General features: G+C 33.6%; 1 protein-coding gene across 4 annotated transcripts; it reads right to left on the bottom strand.

Moving 5' to 3' along the window:
* Window positions 1-740: 740 nt before the first annotated feature.
* On the bottom strand, window positions 741-17,342 carry LOC102394528 (arylacetamide deacetylase). 4 transcript variants are annotated; one of them, XM_044945856.2, is made up of 6 exons: window positions 17,156-17,342; window positions 12,200-12,301; window positions 9,558-9,780; window positions 7,940-8,009; window positions 6,548-6,719; window positions 741-1,661 (listed from the first exon to the last, which is right to left on the bottom strand). In XM_044945856.2, the coding sequence occupies exons 3-6, from the start codon at window positions 9,742-9,744 to the stop codon at window positions 1,065-1,067; spliced, it is 1,026 nt and encodes a 341-aa protein (XP_044801791.2). In that variant the 5' UTR covers window positions 9,745-9,780; window positions 12,200-12,301; window positions 17,156-17,342; the 3' UTR covers window positions 741-1,064. The 4 variants fall into 4 exon arrangements, with proteins under 4 accessions (XP_044801791.2, XP_044801795.2, XP_006075683.3 ...); XM_044945860.2 differs by lacking the exon at window positions 17,156-17,342 and adding an exon at window positions 13,402-13,438; XM_006075621.4 differs by lacking the exon at window positions 12,200-12,301.
* Window positions 17,343-19,058: the final 1,716 nt, after the last annotated feature.

Consider the following 19,058-nt stretch of genomic DNA (forward strand, 5'->3'; position numbering starts at 1 on the left):
ACTGCAGAATACTTTGAGGTAGGCAGAGGATAATGACAAACACCAGTAACAGAAGTATTCAACAAAAAGATTTTTACAGCACTTTTTTCAAATAATTGAATTCATTATGTTTTATAAAGTCTTTATTTAGAGGCACACATAAAATTTTTAAAAATAAATTTATTTCATATAAAACATCTTCAAACTTACCTATCTCACTTCTTAATAATTTATTTTCCTAAAACTATTTTTAAATTTATGTTATAGTGTGGTTTGGTATACATTTGAGGACATGTATATATGTATGTGTGCGTATATACAGATGTGTATATATATATATGTAGATGTAGATTAAATACATTGGTATATGAGCATATGTGCAAACATATATGCACACACATATGCATTTTTGTTTCCTTGTGCTTCTCCTGTTACTGCTCAGCTATTCATATTTGGAGCTATTTTCTTAGCTGACTCCTTGCCAGTTTCAAGGATTCAGATTATCCAAAAGTAAATGTTGCTTTTGTTTGGCTAAAATAATCTGTCAGCACCTATCATCAAAATATCAAGAGACTGAGATTTTTTATATCTCAATTATTTATATTTTGTTTTCCTTGACTAAGGAGTTGGGCATTAGAAAATAAATTTTGCAGTGGTGGACAGTTGATATAGAACTGGGACAAAAATACATAGAAAGAATAACAATTTTTTTCATACCAGCATTAAATGGATCTTATCCAAGGACCTGAAACCACGCAGAGTTAATGGTTGGTATTAAACAAGCAGACATTTATTCTAACTGAAATAATTTATGAAACAAGTAAAATGAAAAGAATGTAAGAAAACTAGATGCTTCAAAGTGATAGCTAAAAGTGAAAAATAAAATCTAATATACTCTGAGAAACAAAAGTGAGTGACACTAACCTATAAAAATCATTCCTTGACAATAACAATAATTACCTACATGCAGATTTAGAAAGACTGTAGTCTATAAAACATGTATTCCTAATGTGAATACTCTCAGTGTTTGTCCTTTTTTCCTGAAATTCTGGGGCTAACTTTTTTCTATATTGATCAGATTTTTATTACAGGTTTTCATGTAGCCAATTAATATACTGATTGGCTGCTCTATAACCAACTTTAGTAAAAAGAAAAGCAAGTGTTCCATGGAATGCACCCTCTACGTGGTTATGGATCACTCGAACTCCAGACTTCTGAAGTCGAGTAACATACATGAGTCCATCATCTCTTAAGACATCATATTGACAAGTGATGACATAGGTCAGGGGTAAACCACGCAACTTGCTGTCATCAGCTAGCAATGGTGAAGCTTTCACATCTAGAATCCCTGTGTATTTCTTAGCGAGCTCTGAACTACCATGAGTTGGAGTCTTATAAATGTGACCTTTCTTAAACTTCTCAGGGAGCAAAGAACTCCAATTAACAAATTTGAACAGATGGCTTGATTCCAGAGGAATGTGTTGGTTGGAAAGCATTGCTTTCTCAAGTGATCTATCTGTAGTGAAATATTCACTCCAGAATCTGACCATGAGTGATTTCGACAGAACTGGATAATGTGCATTTTCTCGATATGATGGTAAATCGAAATCAAAATTCTGAAGGGCAGGATATATTAAAGTTTGAACCTTGAGCTTGATCTTGACATCTGGATCTTCTAAGAGCTGAAAAAAAATATAATATATTGTTTTAATAAGTCCTTTTAATGAAAAAAGTAACCAAAATGTTAAAACAATGTATTATTAAGGTTCTTAAAAATACAATTCAATAACACAGTTTGATAAAAAATAAAAATCTTAATATCAAGTAAATTTTAGTATTCAGTTCAGTTCAGTTCAGTTGCTCAGTCGTGTCTGACTCTTTGCAACCCCACAAACTCCAGCATGTCAGGCCTCCCTGTATATTAGATGTTCATGTAGTTAATATGTTTTAATTTTCAAAGCAAAATAAATTCATATCCTCCTCATAGACTGTGCAGGAGAATCATTTTTTTTTAAGAGGATCTTTTACTAAATGTAATTTCATACTTATGGAACTTGGATTTATAATCTGAGGTTCTATAAGTTTATAATCACGTACTGTTCTTCTCTTTTCTATTATTGAGCTTCCCTGGTGGCTCAGATGGTAAGGAATCCACCTGCAATGCCAGAGACCTGGATTCAAACCCTGGATAGGGAAAATCCCCTGGAGACAGGAATAGCTATCCACTCCAGTATTCTTGCCTGGAAAATTCCATGGACAGAGGAGCCTGGCAGGCTATAGTCCATGGGGTCACAAAGAGTCAGACACGACTGAGTGATTAACATATTTTTCTATTATTAGAATTCTTTTGAATACCTAAATATGTTAGCAAGCATTGAGATGGGAAGGAGATAGCTTGAGTTTTAAAGAGATGCTTGATTCTGGATAAGTTTAAATTATACAGAACTATTAAGTTTTTAATATTTGAACTTATTTGATGTTTCAACTTATTACTCAAATTTAATATTTAAACTTAATAGTTCAAATAAAATTAGAACTTTTGTGCTTTTCTAAATATAGTCCCCATCTTCTTCCAGAAACAGTAGAATTCTATAGTTTTCTTCAAAGCTAATTTTCCTGCAATATGCTTCTGTTACTGGAACACACTGATCATTTTATCAGTCATAAAATATGTATCTAGTTTACTGCATAGTTATATTTGGTAAGTTAAAATTTTCAGAACCAACTTTATCTTGTATATGCCTGAAGTAATGACATACTCAGGAAGAATCAAACTGATTAGCATACCGAAAAATAGTATCGCTTGCTTATCGGGTACAGTAGTGTTTATCCCATTTTCAAGAGAAAACTTTTATGAATTACCTATTAAGTATGATGTTTCTTCTAAGTGATTTTGTATACATACTTTTTCAAATTAAGGAGATTCTTTTCTATTCACTGTTTCCTAATTTTTTCATATTTATAGATGCTGGATATTATCTTTAAACAACTTACTTTTATTAAGATAATCATTATTTTCTTCTTTAAATTATTAATTTGGAGAATTGTATTAAAGGTATTTTAATATTAAACCTATCACAATCTAAAGAATGAACTCAAAATAGTCACGATATACTAACCATTTAAAGTATTGTTTAATTTTTTGGATAGTATTTTAGTTCAGGATTTTGCATCTGTGTTCACAAATGTAGATGTTTATCATTTTTCCTTCTCAAATTGACCTTGTCAGGTTACAAATCAAGATACGTCAGCCTCCCAAAATGCAACTTTTGCAACTTTCAGAATTTGTTTTTAGAAGTAGATATTTCTATTAAAAATACTTGCTAGAGTTTGTGTTTAAAACTATTTGATCCTGGAGTGTGTGTGTAAAAATATAAAAATGACCGTTCCGTTTATTTCATGATAATAATATAATCCTTTTTTCATATTTCCCCTAGAGTCAATTCTTTTTATAGTGAATATTTCTATTTCATGTAAATTTGAATGCATTGCAGTAAAGCTGTTCAAAGTATACTATTGTATTTTTAATATCTGTAAGATATATAGCTATAGTCTCCTTTTCTTCCTTATATCAGCTTATTAAGATTCCCATCATTTTTTCTTGGTCTGTCTCACCCAGACTAATCAACTGTATTGCTTTTTTCAAGAAACTATTTCTGTTGACTTTGCTGATCTTATTGTGTTTATTTTTAATTTCATTTTTATGCTCTCATCTATCTCTTATCCCTTTTTTTTTTGTCTTTGTTTCTATTTTTTAGGCATTCTTTTCTTTTTTTAATTTCATTAAATGGATACTGACCTGTTAATTTTAGCAATTTTTTATATTTAGTTAAGGCTGTATATTTTCCTCTGGATGTTGATATATCTGTGTTTCACACAGTATAATGTATATCTATTATAATGCAGGTCAAATATTTTCACACTTGGATTAATCAGGAATGAGCATCTTACTTTCAAAACATACAGAGTTTTCTCTTGATATTTTATTAGTGGTTCAAAGCATTATGCTAACTGTGGACAGAGAGAGATATAATCTAAATAATTTGATTTCTCAAGTTTTATTGTGCATACTTAGAATCACTTAGAATTCTTGTTACATATGCATAGTGTTATTCAGGACATCTGTGGTAAGACCAATGATTCTCTATCTCCAATAAGTGCCCAGATGCTGCTGATACTGCTAGCTCACGTACTATGCTATGAATAGCAGGGGTCTATTTGATTTCAGTTCTTTGAATTGTTTGAGACTTGGTTTATAACCCTGCATATGTGCCTGATTAAGAAAAATGTTTTGTGTGTTTCAAAGAAATGTACATTCTGCTGTTTATTATTTTATGTTCACTGTTTAAATGTATCAACCATGCTATTCTATTACTGAAAGAGATTAGTAAAATTCTTCCAATTTTGCTATTAATTTGTTCATTTTTCCTTTATTTCCCATCAGCTTTGCTCTGTGTTTTCAGACTGTTATTAATTGCATATAAATGGATGTTTTTTTTTTTTTTCATCTTCCAGTAAATGGAATTATAGTTAGGAATGTTGCATGTTAATTCCAGGAATAGTTTTTTTCCTCTAAGATTATTTAATATGATTATAAAATAAGTATACTGATTAGTATTTGTTTGACATATCTTTTACTATCTTTTTTTCTTGCATCTATCTATATCTATGTTTTAAAGCATCCTATTCATACAACTTCTGTTGGAATTTAAAATTTTATTGTTTCCATTTTTTGTATTCTACCAGAATTTTTAGTACATCTATACCAAAACATTTATTAATATTTTTGGTTTAAATTCATAATTTATGTATTATTGTGCATTCTATTTATCTCATCTATTCTATTATTCTTTTTCCATTTTGTAGTTTTTGAAATATTTTTTATTATTCAATTTTCCTCTGATATCATTTTATTGGTACACTTTTATAAAATTTTTTTATATGTCCACTAAGGATAAACATAAAATTCATTACTTTATCAAATGTGAAGATGGCTGGATGGCATCACCGACTCGATGGACATGAGTTTGAGTGATCTCCGGGAGTTGGTGACGGACAGGGAGGACTGGTGTGCTGTAATTCATGGGGTCGCAAAGAGTTGGACACTACTGAGCGACTGAACTGAATGTTAATTATATCTTTATTACCTTCTTACAGAATAGAAAGTTAATGGAATATTTTAATATTCTAATTAGCCCTTCTGTGCATGGGTTATTATTATTTTTCATATTAATTTATTTCTATTTTTGCATCACAGGACACAATTATTATTGTTTTATAGAGTCATGTTCATTTTCATTTTAGTCTGTGAATATATTTACCTTTTTCCCTCCTCTTTATTTTTTCCTATCTTTTTGATCCTCCCTCTGTGGTTAATTTCCTTCTGCCTGAAACACTCCTCTTTAAAATCCAAAGGGAGAGTATGTTGGGTTGTGAATTTTCTGGAATTTTATTTCTAAAAATAGTCATCATTTTGTCCTCAGATTAGAAGGATATATTCATATTAGTCTTTTTGCCATATATTTAATGACATTATTATTTTATATTTTCTATCTTTTAATCTCTCTGTTCAACATTACAATTTTCTGATCTCTCTTCCAATTTTCTATATTGCTGTATTGCAGTCAATATACTAACACTTCTACATAGTAAAACCTAGAATGAACCCTAATATAAACTATGGACTTTGGAGGATTATAATGTGTAAATACAAGTTCATTAACTGTAACAAATGTACCACTCTGGGTGGGGTTGTTGATAATGAAAGAGTTTATGAATGTGTGGCAGAGGGTAGACTGTAAATTTCTCATCTTCTTCTCAATTTTTATATGAATCTAAAATTGCTCAAAAAGTATAAAATCTTAAAACAACTACATTGAAAGCCTAATTTTTATGGGTAATGTTTTTATTTATTGAAATTTTGTTTATTTTTCATATATCTTATATTATTAGTTTTACATAGTTTCTTTCATGAGCATATTTCCAAATTTTGAAATACACTTTTATTTATTTTAAACAGATTCTACTAAAACATTTTTCTAACAATAAGAACATCTGAATCTGGGTGATATCTTTTTCCTGTTAACTTGTTTTTATTTTCCTCTTTGTATATCTGCTTACTTTCAACTCTCTGTTGATTACTGAAAAAAAAATAATCAGTTTTAGGAATAAACTGGAAACTAGGATCATGTTGACTTCTCTCAGTGATGACCTATATTTCTTTCTGGCAAGCATATATACACATATTAAAGTATATTATAATATACAATATTCTGAACATATGTCATGAATATACTTAGATTACATACAATATTCAGATTTCTTAATTATACTTATTGTTACCCTTTATTGATTTTCTCTCATTAAAAATGCCAATGGACTATATAGGAAATTGCCTCAGCATTTTATATATAAAGAAGTTCACAGTATGAAATCATTCTTCTCAATGTTCTTAAATAAGTAAAATAAAATTAGTGACAAATTATATTTATAATCTTGATGTATGAGTTAAAAATTAGTAAATGAAAGATAAAGAAAATACAATAAGTGAAAATGCTGAGCATCTTACCTGCTGTACCACTGCTGCAGCTAAATTCCCTCCAGCACTGTCTCCAGAGATACCGATTCTTCCAGGATCTACACCATAGCTTTCAAGATTTTGGGGGTCTAAAAACCATTTTAATGCAGTGTACACATCTTCAAATTGAACTGGAAAATGGTACTTTGGGGCTAGTCTGTAGCTGTAGATAGGAAAACAATGCTTTCTTAATCATTGATTTTCTTATCATTTAAAATTTTTTATTTAACTTTTACTTTATGTTGACATATTTGATTAACATTGTTGTGTTAGTTTCACATGTACAGCAAAGTGATTCCGTTACACATATACATATATCCATTCTTTTTCAGATTCCTTTACCATATAGTTTATAACAGAATATTGAGCAGAGTTCCCTGTGCTATAACCATTGATTTTCCTGGACTCTTGACCAAAAATCAAGAGTAAAATTTTGCTTTTACCAACATATTTGTTGGAAACATGTTTTTCCTAATCATAAAATTTGACTGGGAATCTCTAAATATTGTTATTTTTATAATCAAAATATAAAGTCCAATTGTTAAATTTGGTTCAGTCTTGGAGAAAAGCTTACTAGCTGCTACCTTTCCCAGAAAAAAATATTTGCAGAGTGATTATTTTTGGTAAATGTTCTATCTTTTTTTTTAAAAAAATATATCATTATTATTACTTGTTTCTCTAGAATTACTGTTATTTTATCAAAATATATCAGTTTAATATGATAATTATTCCATTAGTCCATTAACTGAATTTTCTGAAGTTTATGTTTAAGAAGGTTCTCACAGAGAGTGTGTTCTATAGAAAATTTAAACCCTTTTCCTACTCTTTCTAAGGTGTATATTAGAATGGACTTTGAGATAGGTTTTGTCTTACTTTCATGGTAAATATGGGTAATATCAATGGATTACTAACTTCTAGGCACCTTTCTAAGCACTGTTACATGTATTATAATATGTAGTCCCCATGTCAATGATGAGATATGCAAATCGCTAATACTTAGAGTTCAATATCCTGTAAAATATCACACAGTTACCAATCTGCAGAGCTGACATTCAACCCCAATCCTCTGGCTCAAAAATTTCCTTAATATCCTGCTAATTATAGGGAAAGATCCAGAGGTAGTAGTAAAATCCATGTGATACTGTTGGCTAACTTCACTTGAACAACACCTTGCCTTTCTGACCTCTGTTCCTCCTTCAAATATGGTGTATGCCTTTTCTCTCCACTGCTGGACTGGACAGCTTCTGACATTTGGTTTCTCTGTCCATAATCAATGTCATCAGAGGCACAGATTTATTTTTGCCATAATAAGACACTCTATATAGTTGAGTGTATACTGATATGTAAGGCATATGGCCTAAAATCAAATAACACAGCTCTTACTTGGTTGATATGACAACTGCATCAAGTCTCTCTGCTGTCCATCTTGACAGAAGGTCATAGCTATAATAATCTGAAATAAAAGAAAAAGTACTGGACTGTCAGGGGACGTTCAGCTTTAAGGGATCCAATATGTTGCAATTTCCTTTGTGTGCCATTTCTCAAGGATTCTCTGTTTCTTATCAGTTCCTGGAATACAGGAAAGAGTAGAGCTGCATGCAGTTCTCAGGGCTGAGATCATGGGAAAGGGCACCTGCTTGGATTCTTTTCAGTGACTCTCTTCAGTGACTCTCTTCAGCGACCTTGTATATATTAGACTATCCATTTTGTTGCAACTGGTAGAATTTCATTCTTTGTAATGGCTGAGTAATCATTTTACTGAAGATATATAAGCATGCATTTCTGCTAATAAAATACCCTTGTTCCACTAGAGACTTGGGTCCCCCACGTCCTTCTTTCTGTCTTCATTCTTTTAGGAGTGTGGATGCCTACCAAGCTCACTTTCTCACCGGGCTTTCAAGACCCTCTTGAGAGGACGCCCTGTGCCTTCATGAGTGGCACATGTCCTGTGCATGGGCTTTATTGGTTTTGCACGTAACCTGAGCGATACTGCTCTCTCTCCTTCTCTTTTTCTCTCTTTCTTTTCATCGACTCTGGTCCCCAGGTCCTGGTCTGTAAAAGACCACAACACTGGACCACTATAAGAATTGAAAAATGATACTGTCAAGAATAAAGTTTACTGTGATGACTTTATATTTCTTCCCTTTATCTTAAAATATTACCTAAAGAAAAAAGTCTAATACTTAGCTTCCTGTTGATCAGTTTACATATTCACATGTCAGTAGAATGTGAATCATTAAGTCTGGTGATCCTTTCACTTGCCCCTGATCAGTTTTCCTTTTCAGAGCACAGTGGCATGTCTTACCCTTGCCAACCTTACTCTCAGTACACTGGACCTTGGGCCTTGAACACCGTCTTCCTACTTTCAATCCACAGTCCTATCCATTGTGATAACATACATGAAAAAATGTACTAAATGTCTCCTTTCAAACATAAAAACTAAACTGTTTTTCTGGAGTACCACTTGATCTGGGAAAGGATAGAAATGTTCTTCAAGGGAAAATAAAATAATAAAATGCAACTCATTATTTAGTCCTATACTGTTAAGCAGGAGATGATTTCAAGAAAGCTGACTATATCTTAACATTTAATTAAGTAATTGAAAAGCTTTTTCACATCTATATTGGGGCATTAGGAACTCTGAAAATAATCATTTGCGTCTTGAAGGGTAAATAAGACATTTCCAGCAATATGTTAATGAGTTCAAAAGACAAAAAGAGTTTTTATTTGCTAAGGTGCTTAATCTTCATTCTGCAAAATTTATAGGGTCTGTCAGTGAGTGGTAAGATCAGAAACTGTCTTAATTTTTTTTTGTAACAAAATGTGTTAAATGCTGAATGTTAATAACATTTTATTCAGACTGAGATTTCAAAAACTTAATTCCTGTTTATTTCCTGAAAATAATTTCAGAAGCAAGAGCATGATATTTAATTTGTAGCTCCTAATATAAGAATCATCATTTACATTATATGAAATGAATCTACCAATGTATCACCCTTACCATTACTACCAAAACACCAGCCACCACCATGAATATAAAACAAGCCTCTTCTTAATGATTTTGTCTTCTGTTGGGGCACATATATACGGACAGGAATATCATTGAATGTTGTATCTCTCACAATTATGTTCTCATCTGATGTTGGTGGAAAACCTTGAATTCTTGAAAAGAGTGCCATCAATTTCATGAAATGGTTTAGCCCCAATATTTCACCAAACAGGGCCTAAAATGAAATAAAAATACACATATACTCTAACTGTAAAAAATGTTTTGAGTCAAGAGGTGTACATAAATATTCAATATGACCCCAAAACTCTTAGTTATAGTCAGAAAAATCAATGATTATACCACCAGAAGATATACAAACCCAGATGCTTTACTACTGTATGATGAATAACCTAAGTGACACTAATCCTCACTTATACACTCACCCAATAGATATTAGTATGGAATATATAATTCTGTTGTCAATGCCCAGTAGAATTAGGCAAGCTATTCATCCTCAAAAAAAAAAAAAAGAAAAGAAAAGAAAAAATCACAGTCTAATGAAAGGCAAGTTATAAAAGTACATTGTAATATAAATATGGGAAAAATTCTTTGGAATAATTGTCAAGGTGAGGAAAAGGTTTTTAACTTCTACTTTAACTAAGACTTAAAAGGAAAATAGAGTTTTGATGATTAACTGAAGAGAAAACCTTTCAGTCAGATTAGGTAAGCTTAGTCTAGAGAAAAACAAAATGTGGTGATAGAGAAATACAGGTTGTTTGCTATTCCTATACTTCTAGACTCCAAGAGGTTGAATGAAAGGAAAAAGTCCTTAAGAAGAATTTAATAAAATATACAACACATACTTATTAAAAACCAAACAAAACCCAAAGGCTATGAAAGGCATATTGAAAAATTAAGTTTTGTTAAATTTAACAATAATATTTAAAAAATCTAGTAAAGTGGTTGAAAAGTCAAAGCACAATGTAAATAATAAACTTGCAATTATGAAAATGATAGTCTTTAGAATATATAACAAACTGATTACAGTAAGAAATAGACTAACAATTCAATAGACAAAAGATTCCAACATTTTTTTCATGAAAGGTCTAGAATGACTGAGGCTCTAAGTCTAACAAAAATACTCAATTTTCAAATATGCAATTCAAAAGGAATGGCAAATACAACAAAATGGTGGAATAAGCACTGTTTTAACCTTCTTTCATTTCTAATTTTATTACAATGAAGGTAAAATAAAAATCTTAATACAGTTATGCTATGAAAGCAAAATACAATTGGCCCTCCATATCCTAGGGTTGTGATCTCTGGTGGGTTGAATCCAGGTTTCCCAGGTGGCGCTTTTGGTAAAGAACCCACCTGCCAATGCAGAAGACATAGGAGAGGCCAGTTTGATCCCTTGGATAGGGAAGATCCCCTGGATGAGGGCATGGCAACCCACTCCAGTATTCTTGCCTGGAGAATCTCACGGACAGAAGATCCTGGCAGTCTACAGTCCATAGTGTTGCACAGAGTCGGACATAACAAGCGACTTAGCAGGCACACACAGGTTGAATCCACAGATACAAAATCCACTGATAGGAGGATTGGCTATATTAATTGGTCTGTGCCATTTAATATAAGGGACTTCAGCCCTGATATTGGTTTCTGAGGGGGTTTCTTCAATCAATCTCCTGCCACCCTGATAACAAGACTGTATTATAATATATGCTTCTGAAAAAAGGCACAATACTAGGAATCATAATAACAAAAAGCTTAGTTCTCCAAGACACAGCAATACTAAAATGTGTATGCAAACAGTAACAGAGCTTAATAATGCAGGAATCGAGAACTGAAAAATTGAAAGAAGAAACAAAAAAAAATCCAAAATTATTAGTTGGAAATTGATATTCTTATATCATTTATTGATAGAAAAAGCAAATAGAAAAATAGTAACCATATAGAAAATTTGAAAAAACTATCAACTCAACAGAATTAATGTATTGAGGACATTCCACTCAACGAAAACAGAATACACATTCTTTTCAACTGCATAAAGAAATTTCACAAAGATGTACCACAGGACAAATTTTGGGGGAAAAATATCTCAACAAGCCAAATAAATTAAGATCATACAGAGTAGTTGTCAATCATAGCATAAGTAAAATAAAAACTGGAAACATAATAGTGTATGAGGAATCCCTACACATTTGGAAATTAAACAACATATTCCTAAATAACTCATTGGCCAAGGAAAAGATACCTCTAGACAAATTGAAAAAATATTTTTAAGCAATTGAAAATGAAATTATAGCATATCAAAATTTGTAGAGTGCAGAAAAAGCATTGACTGAAGGAAAATTCTTAGCTTTAAATGCATTATTAGAGGAGAAGAAAGGTCTGAAGGAACTGATCTAAGCTTCCTCCACTACAAATTTAGAGTTAGATTAGCATATTAAAGTATGAAGGAAAGAATAAAGGGGGAAAAAACCCTGGAAATCAATAAAATCAAAATAGATAAAGAAAATTAAAGATTTATTCATTGAAAAAAAATCCCATAAAATTGATCAGCCTCCAGTCAGAATAATCAGAAAGAAAGAGAAGTTGCAGTTTACCAGTATCAGAAATAAATGAAAGGACACAATTTTAAATGCTCAGACCCATAGACACAGTAGGCAGCAGTCAATGTGTGCTCAGATCAACTGGACTGGCAACCCAGGGAGTGTGACGTGTAGGGCAAACTGGGACTAGGACTTGGATAACTGTAAGACATGTGGAAAGAAATCGAAGATGACACAAACAGACAGATATACAATGCTTATGAATTAGAATTGATATTATTACTGTAAAAATGACCATACTCCTCAAGGCAATCTACAGAGTCAAAGTAATCTCTGTCAAAATACCAATGGCATGTTTCATAGAATTAGAATAAAGAACTCTAGAATTGTATGGAAATGCAAAAGACTCTGAATAACCCAAACAATTCTGATAAAAAAGAACAATGCTGGAGGTATCATGCTCTCTGATTTCAAACTATACTACTAAGCTATATTGATCAAATAAGGACTATACTGGGAAAAAAACAAACCAAGACATCAATGGATTAGAATTGTGATACGGGAAAAAAACAGATCCAGACATCAATGGATTAGAATCTCAAGACCAGAAATAAACTCGCACTTATATGGGAAATTACTCTATGACAAAGGGCAAGAATATACAATGGGGGAAAAGACAGCCTCTTCAATAAATGGTGTTGGGAAAACTGGACAGCTACATGCTAAGAATCAAACAGGACTACCTTCTCACATCATTTAAAAAATATACTCAAAATATATTAAAGACATAAATGTAAGACCTGAATCAATAAAACTCTTTAAAAAATAGGCAATATGCTCTCTGACATCAGTCTCTGCAATACGTTTTTGGAAATGTCTCTTTAGACAAGGGAAACAAAAACAAAAATAAACAAATGGGACTACATCAAATTAAAAAGCTTTTGCACAGTGAAGGAGACTATCAACAGAATTAAAAATCTGTCTACTGAATGGGAGCAGATGTTATATAAATGATATAACTGATAAGGGGTTAATATCTAAAATATACAGATTATTAAAAATTAATGTGATCTTGTGTTTGCTATAAGCAATTGGTTTCAATTTCAATTATATGTATTGAAAATGAAGTTGCTATAAGTATAGATCTTGTTGACCTGATGAATAACTTTATAGAACAATGAGAAAAGACTTGATAAATAAAAAGCATTACATTAATAAGTTATTATTATTCATTGTAACACATAAATTACATACATATTTTTATAATTTGTATATGCTGTTATTCATGTATTCACTATTACCTGTATTATTTGTTGCTGCTGTTTAGTTGCTCAGTCGTGCTTGACTGTTTGTGACCCCAAGGACTGTAGTCTGCCAGGCTCCTCTGTCCATGGGATTTCCCAGGCAAGAATACTGAAGTAGGTTGACATTTCCTCCTTCAGGGGATCTTCCCAACCCAGAAATCAAACCTGCATCTCCTGCATGGGCAGGCAGATTCTTTACTGCTGAACAAACAGAGAAGCCCAAACATACCTAGCTCAACATTGTGTGTGTGTGATCAGTCGTGTCTGACTTTTGCAACCCCTGAACTGTAGCCCTCTAGGCTCCTCTGTCCATGGGATTTTTTAGGCATGAATACTGAAGTGATTTCCATTCCTATTTCAGGGGATCTTCCCAACCCATGGATCGAACCCTTGTCTTTTGCATCTCCTGTGTCGGCAGGTAGATTCTTTTCCATTGTGCCACCTGGGAAGCTCACATATATTATATATCATGAGTAATAGATGCTTTTAAAGGAAAAGCTTTATGATTAAATATCTTTGTGCCTTTTTCTCCCTGCCTTTTGAACAAGGGTTCTCGAGTTTTCATTTTGCACCAGGCTCGAAAAATTATTTAGCCAGCTCTACTTGATATACACAAACTGGGGCTAGACTACTATTTTGCTTCCATAATGGAGTACACATGCCAGCCATTATCATGAACACTAGTGCACATATAGACACTGAAACAAAGCTGGTAGTTACCAAAAGGAAGACATTTGTTATTTCCTTAGCCTTGTTGGAGCACTCCCAGACTTGTCTCATAATAGTAGCGTCACTCCAACATAACAAGTATTCTGTTGGGTTTTTTGCATTTCTCATTTAATCATATATCTTATAGATCTGTCCACATCTTCACATAAAAAGTCCCCTCATTCTTTTACATAATGCAAAGGATTCAGTAAGTGTATAAAAATATAGTTCACTTATTCAGCCCTATTGAGGTGCAAAGTTTTGTTATTTTTAGTATTTTGGTATTACAAGCAATAAAATAGCAATACATGAAAAACTTCCAGTGGTTGCATTTTGTCTATGATGAATCCACGAAATGGAATTGCTGAGCCAATTGGAATTTTGCTAAGTATTGCAAAGTCATTCTGTAATATTTTCATGCCTTGCTGGTTGGAGTGGAAAATATTACGGAATGACTTTAGCAGTTTCAAATCTGCCACCAAACAATCTTTGCTGATTCCTTTTTTATACAGAGAGGGTCAGAGAGAGAGAGACAGAGAGACAGACAAAGGGAGAAGGCTAATCTTGCAGTGAGAAGATTAGAGGAGTAAACTGGATCAGGTTTCCAAATAAGTAGTCATAACAAATCCAGGGGTGATAACTGATTGCCTCTAACTAAACCTCTCATTCTTGACTATACGGATCTTGGACACTTGGGCAAACTTAGGGATATTGTGAGGGACAGAAAAGCCTGGTGTGCTACAGTTCATGGGGTCACAAAGAGTCAGACACCACTAGGCAACTGACCACCAACAACAAACCTCTCATGTTTTTTATTAGGCATTTACAGTCAGCTTTTCTATACCATGAGAACCTACTTGCAGGTCTACAGCATATATTGTGTTCCAAAAACATTACTAGTGTTTAAATGTCATAGGTTACTACAGAGTAAGCATATGACTTCTGAATTTTGTATGAAATTCTGAAAGTGAAAGCTTGTTGTTGACCCATGAAAAGATGCCAGAATTCTTGGCCTCCAGAGGAGAAGAATTCAATCCGGGGTCAGAGACGAGGCTTGATCGCTCAGAGCATTTGTGTAATAAAGTTTTATTAAAGTATAAAGGAGATAGAGAAAGCTTCTGACAAAGGCATCAGAAGAGGGCAGAAAGAGTATCCCCCTGCTAGTCTTCAGCTGGATGTTATATAGTCATTAACAGTCTGTTAATGAAAGAAAGGAATGTCTTAAAAGTCAGAATGGCACTAGGCCCTTCATCCATAAAATGTATTTTGGAATAATCTCTGTACCAGACGATTCATCCCAGGCCATAAAACAATTGACTTGAATCTTGTAGAAGGGCAGATTACCAAACAAATAGTTTAGTTTACATAGATTAGGGGAACAATATCTGAGTATAACATAATGGTTTGTCAAGTAGTTTCTGAGCCAAAAGGCAGAACCAACTTGAAGACAGAGTCTGGGGTAAATGTATAGTACATTAACATAGCTTAAGACAAACATTTCCATAAGAAAAAATGCATTGGTTAACTCAAGGTTTGAGAATAGTTAACTTCAGGTGTTCTGGTATTCCCATCTCTTTCAGAATTTTCCACAGTTTATTGTGAGCCACAAAGTCAAAGGCTTTGGCATAGTCAATAAAGCAGAAATAGATGTTTTTCTGGAACTCTCTTGCTTTTTCCATGATCCAGTGCATGTTGGCAATTTGATCTCTGGTTCCTCTGCCTTTTCTAAAACCAGCTTGAACATCTGAAAGTTCACAGTTCACATATTGCTGAAGCCTGGCTTGGAGAATTTTGAGCATTACTTTACTAGTGTGTGAGATGAGTGCAATTGTGCGGTAGTTTGAGCATTCTTTGGCATTGCCTTTCTTTGGGATTGGAATGAAAACTGACCTTTTCCAGTCCTGTGGCCACTGCTGAGTTTTCCAAATGTGCTGGCATATTGAGTGCAGCACTTTCACAGCATCATCTTTCAGGATTTGAAATAGCTCAACTGGAATTCCATCACCTCCACTAGCTTTGTTCATAGTGATGCTTTCTAAGGCCCACTTGACTTCACATTCCAGGATGTCTGGCTCTAGGTGAGTGATCACACCATCGTGATTATCTGGGTCGTGAAGATCTTTTTTGTGTAGTTCTTCTGTGTATTCTTGCCACCTCTTCTTAATATCTTCTGCTTCTGTTAGGTTCATACCATTTCTGTCCTTTATCGAGCCCATCTTTGCATGAAATGTTCCTTTGGTATCTCTGATTTTCTTGAAGAGATCCCTAGTCTTTCCCATTCTGTTGTTTTCCTCTATATCTTTGCTGAAGAAGGCTTTCTTATCTCTTCTTGCTATTCTTTGGAACTCTGCATTCAGATGTCTATATCTTTCCTTTTCTCCTTTGCTTTTCGCTTTTCTTCTTTTCACAGCTATTTGTAAGGCCTCCCCAGACAGCCATTTTGCTTTTTTGCGTTTCTTTTCTATGGGAGTTGGTGATGGGCAGGGAGACCTGGCGTGCTGTGATTCATGGGGTCACAAAAAGTCAGACACGACTGAGCGACTGATCTGATCTGATCTGATCTGAACTTCAGGTGAGACCAGGTGTCATTATGGCAACACAGTATTTTAAGGGAAACCTTCTTTTAAATTTGTATAGAGAAGGAAAAAAAAATATGCTAGTTTGTTTCCTCCTGCAGCTTAAGAGAGACACAAATGTCTGACAGATGCAGCCTGTTTTCTCCATTTGGAGACCCCTGGCCTTCCTGCCTGTTACCCTCTCAAAAGCACACAAGAGTAGAAAAAATAAAACAAGATTGTCACACACACATATGCACACACACACACATTTTTACTGCTAGCAGAATAGATCACTTTAGAAATACAACCTGAATGCCTCCTTGGTCATCTGGTTACAGTTTGCTCTGAGATCACTCAGCAGTATAGCAGTCAGGAGAATTTGACAACAGGAAGCCAAGATTATGAAGAACTTGTAAAAACAAAATGAAACAAAGCTAGAATATTATAAAACTTGACTTTCTTGATTAATAAATAATTTCACTTACCAAATATGATGAAGTTTTTAAAAAAGTATTTAACAGCATTATTTTCCATGGTTCTTCAACATTATCTGGAAGAGGTACATAAATATAACCTGCTAAGAGGACTCCCAATATCAGAAAGCCAAAATATTTTTTCCCCATGTTGTAACTGTTCTGTTTCTTAAGCAAGACAGTATTAGACAACATTTCAGTGCCTGAAACTAAATAGAGGCAAACACCACCTAGTTACTATGTAACTTCTGGGCCATTGAGTTCACTCATTGGCACAATAGGTTGTTACATGGCAGGTACAGAAGGCTAGTGCTAAGGATAACAGCTGAAGTTCCAGTGTGCAGTTTGTAAAGGATAACACTCACATTTTTGACAGTTCATATCAAATCTCCCTGCATTAACATATGAGAAAAATAATTATAGAACACCAATTTAGAGAAGAATATTCTCAAAGATTCTGTAAAATAGAACAGACACATACTCCCTCTGTGTATGTGCCTTAGTTGCTCAGTTGTGTCTGACTTTTTTGACTTCATGGACTGTAGCCCACCAGGCTCCACTGTCCATGGAATTCTCCAGGAGAGTACTGGAGTGGGTATTCCAGGGGATCTTTTACAGGGGATCTTTTGACCCAAGGGTTGAACCGGGTTCTCCTGCATTGTGGGCAGTTTCTTTACCATTTGAGCCACCAGGAAAGAGAAGAAAACAAAGAGATCCATAAAAAAGTTTGATATACCTTTAATGATATCTTTATTATAGCTTTATTAAAAGTCAGTCATATACAAATTGATCATCTTAATGGCTATGTAGTGACTGGAGTAGTTTTGGAGTGAATAATGGAAAACTTTCCAGCACCTAAGCCTAAGCCAAGACTTAGGTCCACTGTTGGGTAACCCAGGAAAGATAATGAACTTTGTGAAATGAAAGGCACTGATGTAGACTTTGTAAGTCCAATTTTAAAAGTGCATTTCTCAGCTTATTATTAACTTGCTATTTCAAATTCTATTTGGTTAATATATAACCTTGATTGATAATATATAACCTCAATTGTTACATAACTCCACTAAATAATATTGGAAATGAAGATGTCATACATGTGCACCCAAGCTAATTCTGATGATTTATGTAAAATGTGTGATTCTGTCACTGTTCCACTTTCTAGAAAGGAAGAAAAAGAACTTGGATAAGTACACTGTTATGTGTTGTTAAGGGAATTTCTGCATAGACCGTGGATAGTATAAAAGGAAAAATTTTTAATTTCAGAACTATTTTCACAGGAGAGAATCAAAACTTAATGCTCTGTTTAACACTTCTGAGGCTAATTTTCTTAAAGAACCATGAATTTAAGTAACCCTGACAAAATGTGGTCCACTGGAGAAGGGAATGGCAAACCACTTCAGTATTCTTGCCTTGAGAACCCCATGAACAGTATGAAAAGGCAAAATGATAGGATACTGAGAGAGGAACTGCCCAGGTTGGTAGGTGCCCAATATGCTATTGGAGATCAGTGGAGAAATAACTCCAGAAAGAATGAAGGGATGGAGTCAAAGAAAGAAAAAAAACCCAGTTGTGGATGTGACTGGTGATAAAAGCAAGGTCCAATGCTGTAAAGAGCAATATTGCATAGGAATCTGGAATGCTAGGGCCATGAATCAAGGCAAATTGGAAGTGGTCAAACAAGAGATGGCAAGAGTGAGCATCGACATTCTAGGAATCAGAAAACTAAAATGGACTGGAATGGGTGAATTTAACTCAGATGACCATTGAATCTACTACTGTGGGCAGGAATCCCTTGAAGAAATGGAGTAGCCATCATGGTCAACAAAAGAGTCTGAAATGCAGTACTTGGATGCAATCTCAAAAATGACAGAATGATCTCTGTTCATTTCCAAGGCAAACCATTCAATATCACAGT

Source organism: Bubalus bubalis, chromosome 1, assembly GCF_019923935.1.
Source record: "Bubalus bubalis isolate 160015118507 breed Murrah chromosome 1, NDDB_SH_1, whole genome shotgun sequence".
Classification (NCBI taxonomy): Eukaryota; Metazoa; Chordata; class Mammalia; order Artiodactyla; family Bovidae; genus Bubalus; species Bubalus bubalis.

What these genes read in the sequence shown, in the direction of transcription:
- LOC102394528 (XM_006075621.4), bottom strand. Translation starts at nt 17,338, where the DNA reads ATGTTGTCTAATACTGTCTTGCTTAAGAAACAGAACAGTTACAACATG. An exon ending in TAAAAACTTCATCATATTTG is followed by an intron (nt 9,781 to 17,155) that starts GTAAGTGAAATT and finishes ATTTCATTTTAG; the next exon opens with GCCCTGTTTGGTGAAATATT. An exon ending in CTGCAGCAGTGGTACAGCAG is followed by an intron (nt 1,662 to 6,547) that starts GTAAGATGCTCA and finishes ATTTTTTTTCAG; the next exon opens with CTCTTAGAAGATCCAGATGT.